Here is a 15,482-nt window from a genome sequence, read left to right on the forward strand (position 1 = left end):
GAGACAAAGTCAGATATTTATAGAGAACTGTCTGTGATATTTGAAGAGATGATCTTCTACAAAGACAATGAAAGCTCAGTTTCCTAAACTGTGGAGGGATTTCCCTGCTGTCCTTGGTTTCCTCCGAGTCAGCTCAGCTGTACAACAGCTGATTTCTCCTTTCATCTCTCTGTCTGTTTGTGTCATTTCTGCTATTTCACAGACAGTAATGGGAACTGAGCCGAGAATTATTCCGAATAAATACAAAGACAAATTAGGATAGGGACTCGTGTAAAGTCAAGCATTACAATAAAAGTACACAATTGTAATCAAGTTTTCTATTGTAAAAGAAAGATGTGCTTAATGTAAAGAGAGATGACAAAGCAGTAAATAGATATTATTTATACAGCCTACTTTATTTATCTCAGGGAGGAATTTGAAATTTGTATAATGAGAAAAATTATAGACCCTTTTTCATAAATATAAAAGACCAAATTTAAAGAAGCCAGCTGAGAGTGATAAAAAAAGATAGCTGTTTGGAGATATATCCACCAGTTAAAATGAAGATTAAAAAACTCCCACAGGCAATTAAAGTTATTGTTTACCAAAAGAAACCATCTACCGGTCTAACTTTTCATTTTTTTTTTTTTTTTCATTTGGTATTAAGTCACAATATGCTTCTTCCATTACACTTCTATTGAACAGCTTTCAAAGATGTTCTACTGATATAACTTAATATATCAAAACCCAAATGTAGCTTAATAAGAGAAGTGTGTGACTCAAGGATTACCTTCAAAATAAAACAACTAACTCTGGTAGCAGGATTGACGTTTGACTGGTGGTGAACCAGAACAAGCCCAGCAGCTGTCAGCTCTAAACTGGGAGGATTTATTGCTCTGACTGGTTCCCATTATACCCAGCTGCTCAAACACACTGGGAGGGAAGGACACACACACACACACACACACACACACACACACACACACACACACACACACACACACACACACACACACACACTCACACACTTTTTGATACTCAGTGAAATGGCCGTATTGTAAATTAATACATACACATGCATATTTATTCAACATGTATATTTAATCACTTTACAGGCCCCTATGTATCTTTAGGGTGAAATTGGGAATATTGTAGAGTCTCACAAACTCACTCATTCATGTTTACCAGGGGCACGTTCAAGCTCAAAAAGGTGTGCACCGTTTCCCACGCAACAGCAGAAGTATTCCTGGGACTGGTTGGGAGTCACTGTATACAGAACTATGTGAATTCCAAAATGTTATAGGCTAATATTACAGGTGAGGAAAATATAGACTGTTGTGTATAGGCCTATACATAATTGAAAGTTCTGAACACATAAAGGCATCAATAATTATAATCCAATAATATAATATATAGGCTAATGATCCTGAAATGGGCCATTCGTCATAATAAGTACTTTTACATTTGGTACTTTAATTACATGTTGATGCTAATTCTAATTCTTTATGTGAGTGTAGGTAGGTAGATATACGGTGCATGTGTATGTAAACATGTATAAATAAGTGAAGCATCAAATAGTTTTGTTTAACTAAAGGATGAAAGTAGAAAAAGGGGATAGGACCAGAAAAGTTTTTTTGAACTTCTTCCTACTCCTTTTTGAACATGGCATTTTCTTATTTGAGTCATTTACAATAATTTTGAAAGATTGTGCTGAAATGTGCATGTCCTTATTTATCTGTTATTTTAATTTTATTATATATATTATTATTTTTTTTTACATCTGCAAAATAAACTACTACTACTTTCTTGTACTGTATTCAATAAATTGAATATTGAATGCTTGCAACAAAGTAGGCTATTTCTATACTGTGGTTAACTAATTTTACAAGATATGAGTAGCCTACTTCTCCCAAGTCATACATATATTTTTATATATTGAGGATTTTTTTTTTAACAATGTAGGTTATACACAAGCGGCAAACTATGGCTGATTTGTTTAATTAAAAAATACATCCCGAAAAGCTTTTATTTTTGATAAAATTACCGGAAATTGTGTTTTTAGGCTGGTCAAAATGCTTTTATTATGAACAAGCTGACCGGAAATTACGCAGTCTCTTAACGACTAGCTTGACAGTGGTGTGAAGATGGCGGCGTACAGTTACCCTCAGCTGCTGCCGCTGCTGTTATCGTGCGTGTGTCTCTGCGGTTTCGGCTCCGTCCTCGGCTTGAAGGCTGTCAGTGGCCCGGCCGAGTCGCCCAACCCGCCCAACCCGCCCGTCCTCAGAGCGGTTGATCCCCCGGCCAAGGATGCACCTGCCGCCGCTGCTGCCGCTGGGGCCTCTCAGCCTCGAAGGGCGACCAGTTGGAAGCTGTCGGAGGAGGCGGCCTGCCGCGAGGACCTGTCCCGCCTCTGCCCCAAACACACCTGGACCAACAACCTGGCCGTGCTGGAGTGCCTGCAGGACCGCAGAGAGGTAAGCGACTCCCGGTAGAGCTAGCAAGGGTGCACACCCGCCCCCGTTAGGTGATGGGCATCTCCTGGGTGTGTCGCCCCGGTGGTTTAGATCCACACCGGCTGTCAGCATGAAGAGCTGATAGAGAGATAAACATCTACACCTGCGTCAGTGTCCGAGCAGCTGCGCTCACGCACACACACACACACACACACACACACACACACACACACACACACACACACACACACACACACACACACACACACACACACGTGCGCTCGCAACTAGGTTAATTTAGGACAATAGAAAGCCATGTTTTCCTTCTAATGTTATACCTCCAGAAACTACAAATATTTTTACCACAAACAAACTAATTGTGCAAGATTATGTTGTGGTAACTGTGCGTACACCTTTTACAGATGTAGCTATGTTTTGTGTATTTCCATTTATTGGGGCCACTGTACTTTTACTGCAGCACATTTATCAGGCAGCTGTAACTTTGCAAAACATGGCTTTACATACACATTTACAAACGCTACAATAAATGATGCATTATTGGAGTCAAATCAACATTTTGTCAGCCCATAAATGACAGGTAGCCTATATTCACATACTACTCGCCTACTGAATATAAGAAGAGTAAAGTCCTATAGTATTATAGTCCTGTTTTACTGCTTAGTTACTGATGTTAAAAAAAACATTAACAGTAAAGTAAGACTTTGATATTTAAGGTTCAGATGTTGTCTGGTGTTAGTTCATGTATTAAAAGACCTGTCAACCACCCCATGCCACCAAAAGATTTAGTTTATTTAAGCAGCAGTTAACTGTTTAATTACATTATATGTCAAAATAAAGGACTTAATGCTGTTTCACAGTCGTTTCCACACTGTCACTGTCATCTTTTAAGTCTGGCTCCAGCTTCTTAAATGTGACGATTTGGCTGCTTTTTCTCTGTTTTATATCAACATAAATTGAATCTCTTGATTTTGGACTGTTGGTCGAACAAAATCAGCTGTTTGAGGACTGCACCTTGGCCTCTGGGAACTTGTGATTGTCACATTTGTCACTATTTTCTGACATTTTATAATCTATAATGAAAATCGTTCTAAGTTGCTGGTTTAGAATCCTCATTCGGGTGTTTGTTTATGTACTCCCCACCTGTGCAACTGGCAAACTGTTTGTCTTAAGGGAAAGTGTTGATGTGTGCACACTCCACAGTACAGCTGCTGACTGCGACCTCAGTGAGGTAATTATCAACCTGAGTGTGGTGTAAAGTGAGTGCATGTGTGTGTGCAGTCAGCTGACTTAAAGGGTGAAGTTGAACCGCACAGACTCTGCCTGCTTCTCTTGTGTCTCTTTGTGATGAAAAATCCAAATATATCACAATCTGCATCAAGGCATGGGCCTTTGGCTCCGGTAGGCAGAAGGCTAATATTAGTAACATTTTCTCTCCCGTCTCTGGAATGCTTCGACGATATTGACACGCGTTTCATTGTGTTTATTGTCAGACTCTATTTAGACTCTCTTTGAGAAGTCTGTCTTCCTTTTTCCGGGTCGCTTTCCAGTGAAGGCAGTTTTTGCCAATGCTGGATTAGGCAACGTTTTCTGCAGGTTTTTCCGTCATTGAATCAGGCTTTAACCATCTGAAGGGACATGCACGCATCTGAATTGTAGAACAAACGCCAATAGGAACGCTTTCTCTTTCTGAAATGACTTGTGAGTGGCCAAAGTCTCCCATCACGGATTACTTGAATTACAATATGCTGAAAGGTTATTATTAGGGATGTAGCAAATCCAGATTTTTGGGGTTCGGCCAAATACCGAATCCACTAGTTAAGATTCTGCCGAATCCGAAACCGAATAGCGAATCCTACTCCAATCCTCAGTCCATTAACACAGTAAACACATTAATGAAGTAAACAACGCCCACTGCAGTGTATTTTTTAGGGCTGTGCTCGATTGAAGAAATTCTTAGTCGACTAACACTCATTCAATTGTATCGATTAGTTGATTTAATCGACAGAGCTGTAAATCTGAGTTTCTCCGCAAAGAGTCATGCAAAAGCACCACTTTAATTCTTGTGTTTACCAGAGATGTGCTCGTATGTTTCTTGGAAATAAGTCATTCAGCATGAAAAAAAGCATAAAACATGACTAATCGACTAAAGAAATCTTAGTTTACTAAGACCAAAACGACCGATTAGTCGACTAATCGACTAAGAGGGAGCAGCCCTAGTATTTTTGTCCTTTTCTGTCCTTCCTTTGCCGTACCTGAAGTTGCTGCATTTTGGCTGCTGTCTGTAGATTCCTTCATGCACAACTCATATTCTTTCAGATGTTTCATACCAGATGTTGTAACAGCGGTGATGTTGTGTATTGTTTAGGGTCCTCGCCACCACGAGACAAATCAGCATTGCAAATTGAACATGTAGCTGGACTTGAATGGCCTTCATTTGACTGAAAGTGCTGCCAAACATCACTTTTTCTGCTCACGAGTTCCATTTTCACTTTCTCACAGCCTACTGCATTGAACGCTCCACCTACGTAAACACCTTCCCGTAATCAACGGGAGTCATTACGTCGACCAGCGCAGTGCAAGCGTAGGGTTCGATTCGGTGGAAAAAAAACTCTAAGGTTCAGCAGAAACCGAACCCCGTCAAAAAGCTCAATATTGGGCCGGATCCTGGATTCGGTGCATCTCTGGTTATTATAGAATTTTTGCCCAATGATGCCAAAAACACAGCCAACCCCAAAATCATTGTGTTTTTTTTTTTTTTTTTGTGGGAGATATTTTGATAATCGTTGAATTGTTTAAGTCATTTCTTAAGCAAAAATGCTGGTTCCAGTTGTTAAAACCAGCAGCTTGATGAGCTTTAGGAACTTGTGCTAATTGTTGTTCACTCTTTTCTGACATTTTAAAGACCAAAAGTTGATCCATTAATTGAGAAAATATTTTTCAGATGAAGTGATAATGAAAAGAGTTGTTAGCTGCAGCCCTAGATTCAACAAATAATCATATAGTGATATTCTGTTGAAAATGCAGTTGTTGTTTTTTTTCTCTACTCCCTTCGGATTTTTGGACTCAGATGTGATGTTGGCAAGTCTGGTGACCCAATTTAATCTGTCCAGTTTTCTCTCTCTCTCTCTCACTATCACTCTCTCTTACACACACACACACACACACACACACACACACACACACACACACACACACACACACACACATATATTAACAGTTGGATTACTCCTCAAACTACGCCAAAAAGGAAACAACTATTCTGTGAAGCTAACTGTCCTACAGAACTACCTAATTTTGAAATGTAACCACTTCTTAATGTTGAAATTTAAATGTCACCGAATTCATAGCACTGAAATATTTTATTTATTTATAAAAAACAAACATTTAAACATTAAAGTAAAAAATAAAAATAAAATCAGGTTTCTCAAATGGGAGTGGTTCAATTCAGACATATCAACATTTTATGATTTATATTATTTATTTTATTGATTTAATGCATTTACTGTCAGTCATAGGATCCAAACATACAACCTGTCTAAAATACAAGAGGAAGAAGTCTCAGATCGGCTTTTGAATGTTGCTTGACTTTAATGTTTAGATCAGAATTTGAGCAACTTGAATTTATTCTTTTTACTTACAGGCTGCAGGGTTAAAGTAAACATGTAAACATATCAAATGGATGTACATGTCTGTGAAAAACTATTGTCCCTGTTAACGTCACCCCCTGCATCTCCACTATGCTGACGTCTCACACACACACACACACACACACACACACACACACACACACACACACACACACACACACACACACACACACCTTCCTGAGTAATGTCCTCTTTGCGGAGATAATTACATTGCTTCAACTCTATAACAGCTGTGGCCTCCTGAAGAGGTAAATGGCTCTTATAAATCTGCCTCTTCTCCAGAGAATGCCACCCCTGACACACACACGCACACACCCACAGCCTAGCTGCACAGTTTGGTTACAGTTCAGTTTGAGTATCTATTTGTGGTGGTTTAAGCCCTGAAAATCTGACAGTTGAGAGACGTCTGAGAAACGGCACCACACACAGTGATAAACTACCTGCTGGACAGGAAGTCACTTCTGCAGCACAAACAGGCCTGTGGCCATCACAGACATTTCCAACCGTGGTCATTGAGTCAGTCTGGCCCAGATAAACTGTGCACTGACAGGGTGTAAGGAAGTAGATTATGTCCTTTTTTAAAATGGAGACTTTTTGTTCTCCACCAACTAAATATCTGTCCTGTTAGCTATTAAATGTTCCACTATTGGTTCCCCAGCTCGTCTCTAACTGTGTCTGTCTGCGGTGTGGTGCTGAGCAAGAAGTGTATGGTGGGTTTATCAGAGGGCTGAGACTAGGGCTGGGACGGTTACCGCATTACTGCAATACCACGGTCACGTGACGCCATGGGTCTGAGCTCGTCACCGTCAGCATCGCTCTCCTTGCGCAACCACACGGGCGCTGATGTCACTCACTTCAGGCACGCTGCCATTCTCGCTCTAACTTACGCTACTCTCGTAAGGGGGTTGCGGTATACCGTGATACCGCAGGAATTTCTTGCTTTTCAACCGTGGTAAGAAAAAAATCCATACCGTCCCAGCCCTAGCTGAGACTGAACCTAACAGTAAATGTGCCGTAAAAACCGAAACAATGATCTAAAAGACGCTAAAGATAGATAATAGTAGATCATTCTCTGTGTGTTAATCACTTCAGTCACTTTTATTAACCGATGAAAGAAACCTGGTACAGTCTGGTGCTTGCAGAGCACAAAGTAAATCTGTTCCTCTGCTACTGTAAATCTTACAACAAAGCTTCTGTTAGCTTTAATGTACAGAGGTTGGTTTCACACTGTGAACGAGACGTATAAGGTTTTCTGTGATATAAAGGGAGTTTGGTCACATTACTCCCCTCACTTCACCCAGACACAATTAGCCTCTGTTACCACTTCAGTTGGATCAGTCTAGTTGATTAATCTGGGCTTGTTTCAGAAGCCTTTGAAGTGAATGGAACGGCTCCTTCATTAATTAATAACTCCTAGTTTAACTAATTGGTACTTCTAATCTTGGAGGCCACTGAGGGTCCGTTTCCTCGTTACATTCGTCCCTCTGTCTGTGAAACATTTAGTGGAAATGAGGGTTTAAAGAAGGAGTTTTTGTCTCTGTTCCCGTGAGCCAAGGCAGATTTAACATGAAGTGCTTTCATGTCTTTTTGACTGCGAAATAACACGAAGCTGTAACAAAAGCTTCTCCTGCTGTGTTTCGTGTGATAGTCAAGGATGTTGTGGGAGAGTCTCTTGAAGAGCTGCTGCTGCTTTGTTCACATTAACTTTGGCTTTAAATATTGGAAGGGACATTTTTTTGTGGGAGGATGTGTCATAGGCACAAAAAGAGCTTTATTCTTCAGAACTGTTGCTTTATGCAGTATGTATTTGTATGTACGTGTACTGTATACTAGGGCTGAAAATATCTAATTGCCATTATTTTGACTGGTATCGAATTGCGATATGATTCACGATATTGGAGGAAATGATCATGTGTGTATACTTATTCTCATTGAAAAATATTCAAATTAAAAAAAATTGTAAATGATCATAGTGTGATTTTTTTTTTTTTTTTTTTGGCGAGGATCTGTTCCAAACAAAGATGTTTTCTTCAGTTTGTAGGATACGTTTTGTCGGCCAGGACGTCTCTGCTGCACCACAATACTTAATTCAGAATGGTTTGACACATATTTTGCCTTAAACAAATATTACGCCCCCCCCCTGCAATATTGCACCCCCGACCCCCCCCCCCCTGCGATTTGGATACTGCAGCATTCCATATTGCGATTTGGATATAATTGCGATTTATTATGCAGCCCTACTGTATACCGTAATTTGCCCAAAACAAGACTTGTATCATGTGGATTTTTTTTTTCAGATTCATTAAATAATACAGCTAATATGTAGCATTTCTGCATTAAAGGTGCAATAATACTGACAGCTAGTGTTTAAAATAGTTACTGCACTACAAAGTCAAAATAGTGGAGAGAGTCGTCTCCCCCCGCCCCCTCCTCCCCAGACTCGAAGTTCACGGAGGTTTCCAGGCTGAGCAGGCGCACATATACTGAGAGGTTTATGCCTCGACGCAGAGGTCCAGGGTTTGAATCCGACCTGTGATGATTTCCTGCATGTCTTCCCCCTCTCTTTCACCTAGCTGTCCTATCATTAATCAATTAATTATCAATTAAAGGCGGAAAAGCCCCAAAAAAAGAAATTACGGGAACAATCGCATAAACACACTGCAAACTCACGGTCCTCTCTTCCCGATTTACAGTCCCCCTCTCGTGGCTTAAAATAACTCACCTTTGTCGGCTACGGCCGCTGGACTACACGTTGTAAACAACCTTTGCGCCGCAGTTAGCAGGGTTAGCAGGGTTAGCATGGCGGCGTTAGCCAGGACCAGTCTGGATCACTTTACTGGCTGTGTCTCAATTTGTTTTTGCAAGTAACCAACTCAGGTATTCTAGCTATATAATTAAATGTGAGTACACAAATGTTGAAATGACATAAAATGCCCGTCCCTTGTAGCCGTGATAAATTAGCCTGAAGCTAATGCTTACCAAGAGGAAATTAGCCAACTCTGCATCCTTTTGGGCTCTAAGCTGTCTCCATCTTTCAAATACATCTGCAATATTTACCCGGGGTTTGTAACGTCTCTGGTCACGCAACTGTTAGAAACATGCCGTTTTTTTAGGTCTGGTGGAATTTATCTTCGTTATCCCGTTCGTTTAATGGCTGTACTAACGTTACAGCTGTAGCGTGCTGGGTTTATGTTTTTACATGTATATCTGCCAACCCGGCCTGGCTGTCAAACTGGGCAGTTGATAACAACACACAGGCCAAAACACAAACAGAAATTCCGTCACGGAACGGAAATTTCAAAAGGAGAAAATACTGGCATTAGTATTGTTGTCAGAAAAGATAGTATTTCAACTTAGCATGTTTCCTTAATATCTGATGACACATTGGGGTCATTTTTGGATTTATTACAGTAAATATATTACATATTGGACCTTTTAAAATGTCTAAAAACAACTAGACCTATGTTCTATATTTTATTTATTTGTTATTTTGAGTTGTGTACTTACATTATCCCAAATTGTTTCCAACAATGTTCAAATCCAGAGACGTCTGTAGTTTTAACAATGACCAAATGACACGATCCATGCCATTTGGTCGCCTGTTGATGGCGTCATATCCGCTTTGCACATCCGTCAGACACCAGATACCACAACCCCAGTATACTGAGAAATACAGAGAGCTTTCCCTGGCAACAATAGGCTTAATCCGCATTGTGTGAACTTGCATCATTTATGTATATGTAAAAATTCCACACTCAGTTGACTGAAGCTAACCTATAGCCCTTGCGTAGCTTCCCCTGGCTGTGGGTCCGTCCAAAGTTCAAAAATAAACCCACTAATTAACCATATTATATCTTGCTTGTTTAATCCGTACACATACAAAAATGTAAAAAATGTATAAAAAAAAAAAATATATATATACATACACACACACACACACACACACACACACACAATGGCTTGAACGTAACGGACATTCACTAATATCAAAAAGTTACACACTAAAGCTTTAAGCACACAGTGCACTCTAATACTAGACACACCACATACATAACTCCGTTTGAGTATTAAATAAAGAGATGTAATATCTTAACTGCTGAGCTTTAGCTGTGTGTAGGTGTGTTTTTTCACTTTGGACAGAGTCAGTCAGGTTAACACACAGACATGAGAGTGGCTTTAATCTTCTCATCCGACTTGCAGAAAGAAAAGTGTTGAACTATTCTTTTTAATACGCTGGTTTAACTGTCAGATGTGCGAGATGGAGCGCATCTCAAGCATTTCCATCTCCTGGTCAAACTTCCTTGTTCAGTCAGGATGTTTTTTTGTTCATAAATATTTCAATTCACCTGAAGGAAACAGCCTTTGACTTGTGTCTTTCTCTTTTGTTTTTCTGCAGGAATCTGAGATCGCTCCTGACTGTAACCATGTAAGTATTTTCTACAAAACACACATATTCTGAAATGTGCCTTTCTAATGACTACTTTTACTTTTGGTACTTTTAAGTTGTAATTTTGAATGCCAATACTTTTACTTAAGTAAGAATGTTGTGGTATTGCTACTTTTACTTAAGTAAAAGACCTGAGAACTTCTTCTCCGTCTCTTCTCAATAATCTCTGTTTGCCGCCTAAAAAGTGAAAGAGCTTTGACGATCCTCATTTTACATACTGTATGCAATGGTGGAATGTAACTAAGTACATTTACCCCAGTACTGTACATAAGTACAACTTTGAGGTACTTGTACTTAACTCATACCTGCAAACTAGACACTTTTCGACAAAAATCGCCGTTTTGAATGGGAAAATGTCATCCACGTGAATCGTGTAGATCCGAAGAGTTTTTATTTGGGGGAGGGGGGGGGGGGTCCCCTGAAGCTCTTCTCAGTGTCTGCTGGATGATACAACTTCAGAGTTCACTGCAGTTAACGGCAGACAGGTTAATTAAACACCACAAGGTTAATGGACCACTTGGACTGTCTTCATTATGGCACTGGAAAGCTCTGGCTGCAATAAACACACACACACTCACACACTCACACACTCACACACTCACACACACACACACACACACACACACACACACACACACACACACACACTCACTCACTCACTCACTCACTCACTCACTCACTCACTCACTCACTCACTCACTCACTCACTCACTCACTCACTCACTCACTCACTCACTCACTCACTCACTCACTCACTCACTCACTCACTCACTCACTCACTCACTCACTCACTCACTCACTCACTCACTCACTCACTCACTCACTCACTCACTCACTCACTCACTCACTCACTCACTCACACTCACACACACACGCTCTTGTTTTGATGTTATTTTCCGGCCGTCAGTAGCTGTTATCTTTCAGCTGCTGCAGCTGGAGCCTGGCTGACAGGAAACCAATGAACTCATGAATCTAAAAAGAGAGACTAGAATCTAAAGACAAGAGACATCTTGGAACTTCTTTTTTATTACTCCATTTAAGAAATCCAAAATGATTAGGTTTAGGGATCCTGTGAGCTGATCTGCAGGGTCACTATTGGGGTACCACAAGAATAAAATGGATAGAAAGGCCATTCCCATTCAAAACAACGTAGCAGAAAAATGTCAGAGCGACAGCCATTTTAATGTGTACTATTGCCATGGCAGCGTATAAACTTCCATATAAACCGGCATGCAGCAAGTGGCGGAGGTGGGGTTTTGTACTAACCAAACGACTGGTGGAAGAAATATTCAGATCCTTTACTCAAGTAAACGTATGTACCTAAGTAAAAGTACTCAATGCAGAAAAATCCTCACATTTTAGAAACTGGAAACAATCTCAAAACGTAATGCTTCATCCACACAAAGCACATTGCTATCGACCATCAGGTGACAGGCGGCTCGTTTTCTCGTTACCAGTGTGGCGTGGAGGTTATAACCTCTTAACCTCTTGGTTGTACAATCATAATGGGAGCAGCAGCCAGGGGCCGAGATGTGCTGAACCGTAGTCCCTAGTGTCGGTCAAGCTCCATAAATGCAGGAATCTATCATTTCCGTAATGCATCTCAACAGCTTCTTATCATTAGACCCCTCTTGCTTGGTAAATAAAAACATCTTTCCATAATTTTGTCTTTCAGACTCCTTACTCTCAATTTGTAGTGCAAATTCCCTGAATGCTGATTTAATGGTTAGCCTTGTGGTGACCAGCTTTTTGTCCCTAGATGGGTCTTAGGTGTGTTTGTAATTTATAAATAAACTGGATGTCTATGTATACATGTATGAACGTTTTATATTATGTTCGCGCTCTCTCTCTTTCTTTCTTTCTTTCTTTCTTTCTTTCTTTCTTTCTCTCTCTTTCTTTCTTTCTCTCTCTTTCTCTCTCTCTTGCTCTCTCTTTCTTTCTCTCTCTCTCTCTCAGCTTCTGTGGAACTATAAACTCAATCTGACCACAGATCCAAAGTTTGAGTCGGTGGCCATGGAGGTCTGCAAGAGCACCATCAATGAGGTCAGTGTGCACCACGGACGAGGCTCGGGGTTCAATTTCCTGTCGAGTTAAATATCAAAGCAAATATACCTCTTTAAACTTTATCTCTTAAACTTGATCTCCTTACTAAAGATGAATTTTCAAGATCTTCACCGAGACAAACAGCTTTGACTTTGATATCTCTAGTTTAATTTAAGTTGAAGTTAAATACAGCCTGTCTGTTCGATGCCTTCAGATAAAGGAGTGTAACGAGGAGGAGCGAGGGAGGGGCTACCTGGTGTCCTGTCTGGTGGATCACCGTGCCAACGTCAGCGAGTACCAGTGCAACCAGTACATCACCAAGATGACAAGCATCGTCTTCAGCGACTACAGACTGATCTGCGGCTTCATGGACAAATGTAAAGAAGACATCAACAGCCTGCGCTGCGGCAGCATCAATGTGGGACAAAAGGTGAGCAAAGCTACTCGCTACGGAGAAGAAACTACAAAAAAGAAAAATGGCGATGATACGCAAAACTGCTCAGTGGTGTTTGGGTCCACATTTTAGGGTCTGAGCATGAAAGATCATTCTTTAACTTGAAAAGCTCCAGTTGCCAGTTATTCTGGTTAGGGCTGCACAATTAATCGCAATTTTATCGAAATTGCAATATGGACTAGTGCAATATCTAAATCGCAGGGGGGGGTGCAATATTTGTTAAAGGCAAAATATGTGTCTAACCATTCTGAATGAAGTATTGTGGGGCTGCAGAGACATCCTGGGCCTACAAATCCCATCCTACAGCCTAAAGGAAACATCTTTGTTTGGTACAAATTCTTGCAAAAATCACACTACATGACTATAGTACATTTTTATTTGTATTTCAATGAAAATGAGAATGATGATCCAAAAAATGTATCATTCCCTCCAATATCGTGAATCATATCGCAATCACAACATCAGTCAAAATTACCGCAATTTGACATTTTCCTCATATCGTGCAGCCCTAACTCTGGTAGCTTTCAACCGCATCTCACCGTCTTCATCAAGACAGAAGACGGTTAGCTTAGCTTAGCATTAGGAGTAAAAGCAGGGGGAAATAGCTCTGTCCAAAGGAAAAAAAAAAATCTGCCTAACAGCACCTCAAAAGCTCACAAATTAACACCTTGTGTTTTGTTTGTTTAATCCTTAGCAAAAAAATCTAAATGTAGAAAAGACAAGTTGTTTTACGGTGACGCTGTCCTGAATATTCTCCAGAACAGAGCTGACAGTATTCCAAATTTTTGTCCTCCAATGTATTACTTCTCCTTTTTATGTACGATGTACTTTATTATCCCCAGTTAGCTTTTTGTAATCCATTACACAGCTTTAAAGTGTTTCTGTGACCTGGATCTGATATATGTCAGGTTTCTCAATGTAACGTCTCAATTGTTAGAAACTGAAAAGATTGGTTGTCTGTTTTTTAAGATGCTGAAAATTCTCAATTAAGATAGACTTTATTAATCCCACACTGGGGAAATTCCTGTGCCACAGCAGCTCAAAAGAAAAAAAATTACACGCATGAGAATAACACAAATGCTGGGGATGGGATACTTATTTTCGTAACAATCAAGTATCAAAAACTGAGGCAGACACGCTGTTGGATGCTGTCCTCCGCTCCTACTCTTCCTTCAATGCCTAACAAATCTATCTCTCCCTGACCCTGTCTGTCAGCACTGGTTGAATCCTGAAAATATTGTAAACAAATTAATAACATAACTAATAACACTGGTCGGACTGTTGAGCTCTGTTTCAGACTGATACCTCCGGTTCAGGCTGGTCCTCATCCTCAACCCGTGCCTTTTTCAGTCGCGGAAAATACTTTACAATACTCATCTGGATTGAAGCAGCAAACATTCAGTGTAAGAGTAAAAAAATGACATAACATTATTTATAATACGTTTATTTGGTTCACAGCTGCTACATATAGTGTTTTGACCTCGACAACCCAACTGCATTTTACCGCAAACTTGCGACTAGTTAACTTTCTAAAGCAGGCGCAATCACTTGTTTGCTAAGAGTCGGGTCGGGACTCCAACATTAATACACTGACAACATTGTATTCAGAATATAAAATATTTTTATAGCACTTTTTAATGTGTGATTGTCTAAAGGTGTTCACGAGATAGATACCAACCTTTCGTGAACTTGTGAATTTCGCCAGCCATCTTCTCGTTTTCATGGAGACAGACGCTGTGTGCGTGTGCGTGTGCGTGTGTGTGTGTGTGTGTGTGTGTGTGTGTGTGTGTGTGTGTGTGTGTGCGCTATGTGAGAGAGACGCGTGAGAGACGGAGAGAGCAGGGAAAGGAAATGCAGCTGAACAAATACACTACGTGTTTTAAATAGCGTTAAAAAAAAATATGCCGCAATATGTGGCGGCCAGTGTTGATTGTGTGGCGCACCGCCACAAATTAGTCTATGTGTGGGAAACACTGGAGTCGTGATTGAGCCATTTATAAGTTTTTCTATCTAACTTACCCTACTTACTTACTTACTCACCCTGATTTCCCGCCGTTCCTCGTCAGGACGTCCACTCTCAGGGCGAGGTCATCTCCTGTCTGGAGAAGGCGCTGGTTCGGGAGGCGGAGCAGCAGGATCACGTTCATCCAATCAAAGAGGAGTGCCAGAGGGCCATCCTGCGGGTGGCGGAACTGTCGTCAGATGACTTTCACCTCGACCGACATCTTTACTTCTCCTGCAGAGCCGACCGCGAGAGATTCTGTCGGAACGTAAGTGACTTAAACGACAGTTTCTACATTCAGATCATGTTGAAATGATATTCGGAATCATCTGCAGCTTGGTTTCCATTCAAAATGTATAAGCAAATTAGAATCGATCAAAACACAAATACAATGGGGGAATGGAGACTTTATTACAATTAACTCAAACAAAGTATT

The 15,482-nt window shown here is 40.5% G+C and overlaps 1 protein-coding gene across 2 annotated transcripts in view; it reads left to right on the plus strand.

The window, feature by feature from the left end:
• Positions 1-2,094: 2,094 nt before the first annotated feature.
• Positions 2,095-15,482, plus strand: part of LOC116067232 (Golgi apparatus protein 1-like) — a 32,284-nt gene continuing 18,896 nt past the window's right edge. For both annotated transcript variants that reach the window (XM_035999210.1, XM_035999211.1), the window contains exons 1-5: positions 2,095-2,453; positions 10,497-10,526; positions 12,504-12,590; positions 12,805-13,020; positions 15,111-15,314. In XM_035999210.1, coding sequence (XP_035855103.1) covers positions 2,124-2,453; positions 10,497-10,526; positions 12,504-12,590; positions 12,805-13,020; positions 15,111-15,314 — 867 coding nt within the window. In that variant the 5' untranslated portion in view covers positions 2,095-2,123. The remainder of the gene's footprint in view (positions 2,454-10,496; positions 10,527-12,503; positions 12,591-12,804; positions 13,021-15,110; positions 15,315-15,482) is intronic.

The sequence above is a fragment of the Sander lucioperca genome, chromosome 3, assembly GCF_008315115.2.
Source record: "Sander lucioperca isolate FBNREF2018 chromosome 3, SLUC_FBN_1.2, whole genome shotgun sequence".
NCBI classification, from domain to species: Eukaryota; Metazoa; Chordata; class Actinopteri; order Perciformes; family Percidae; genus Sander; species Sander lucioperca.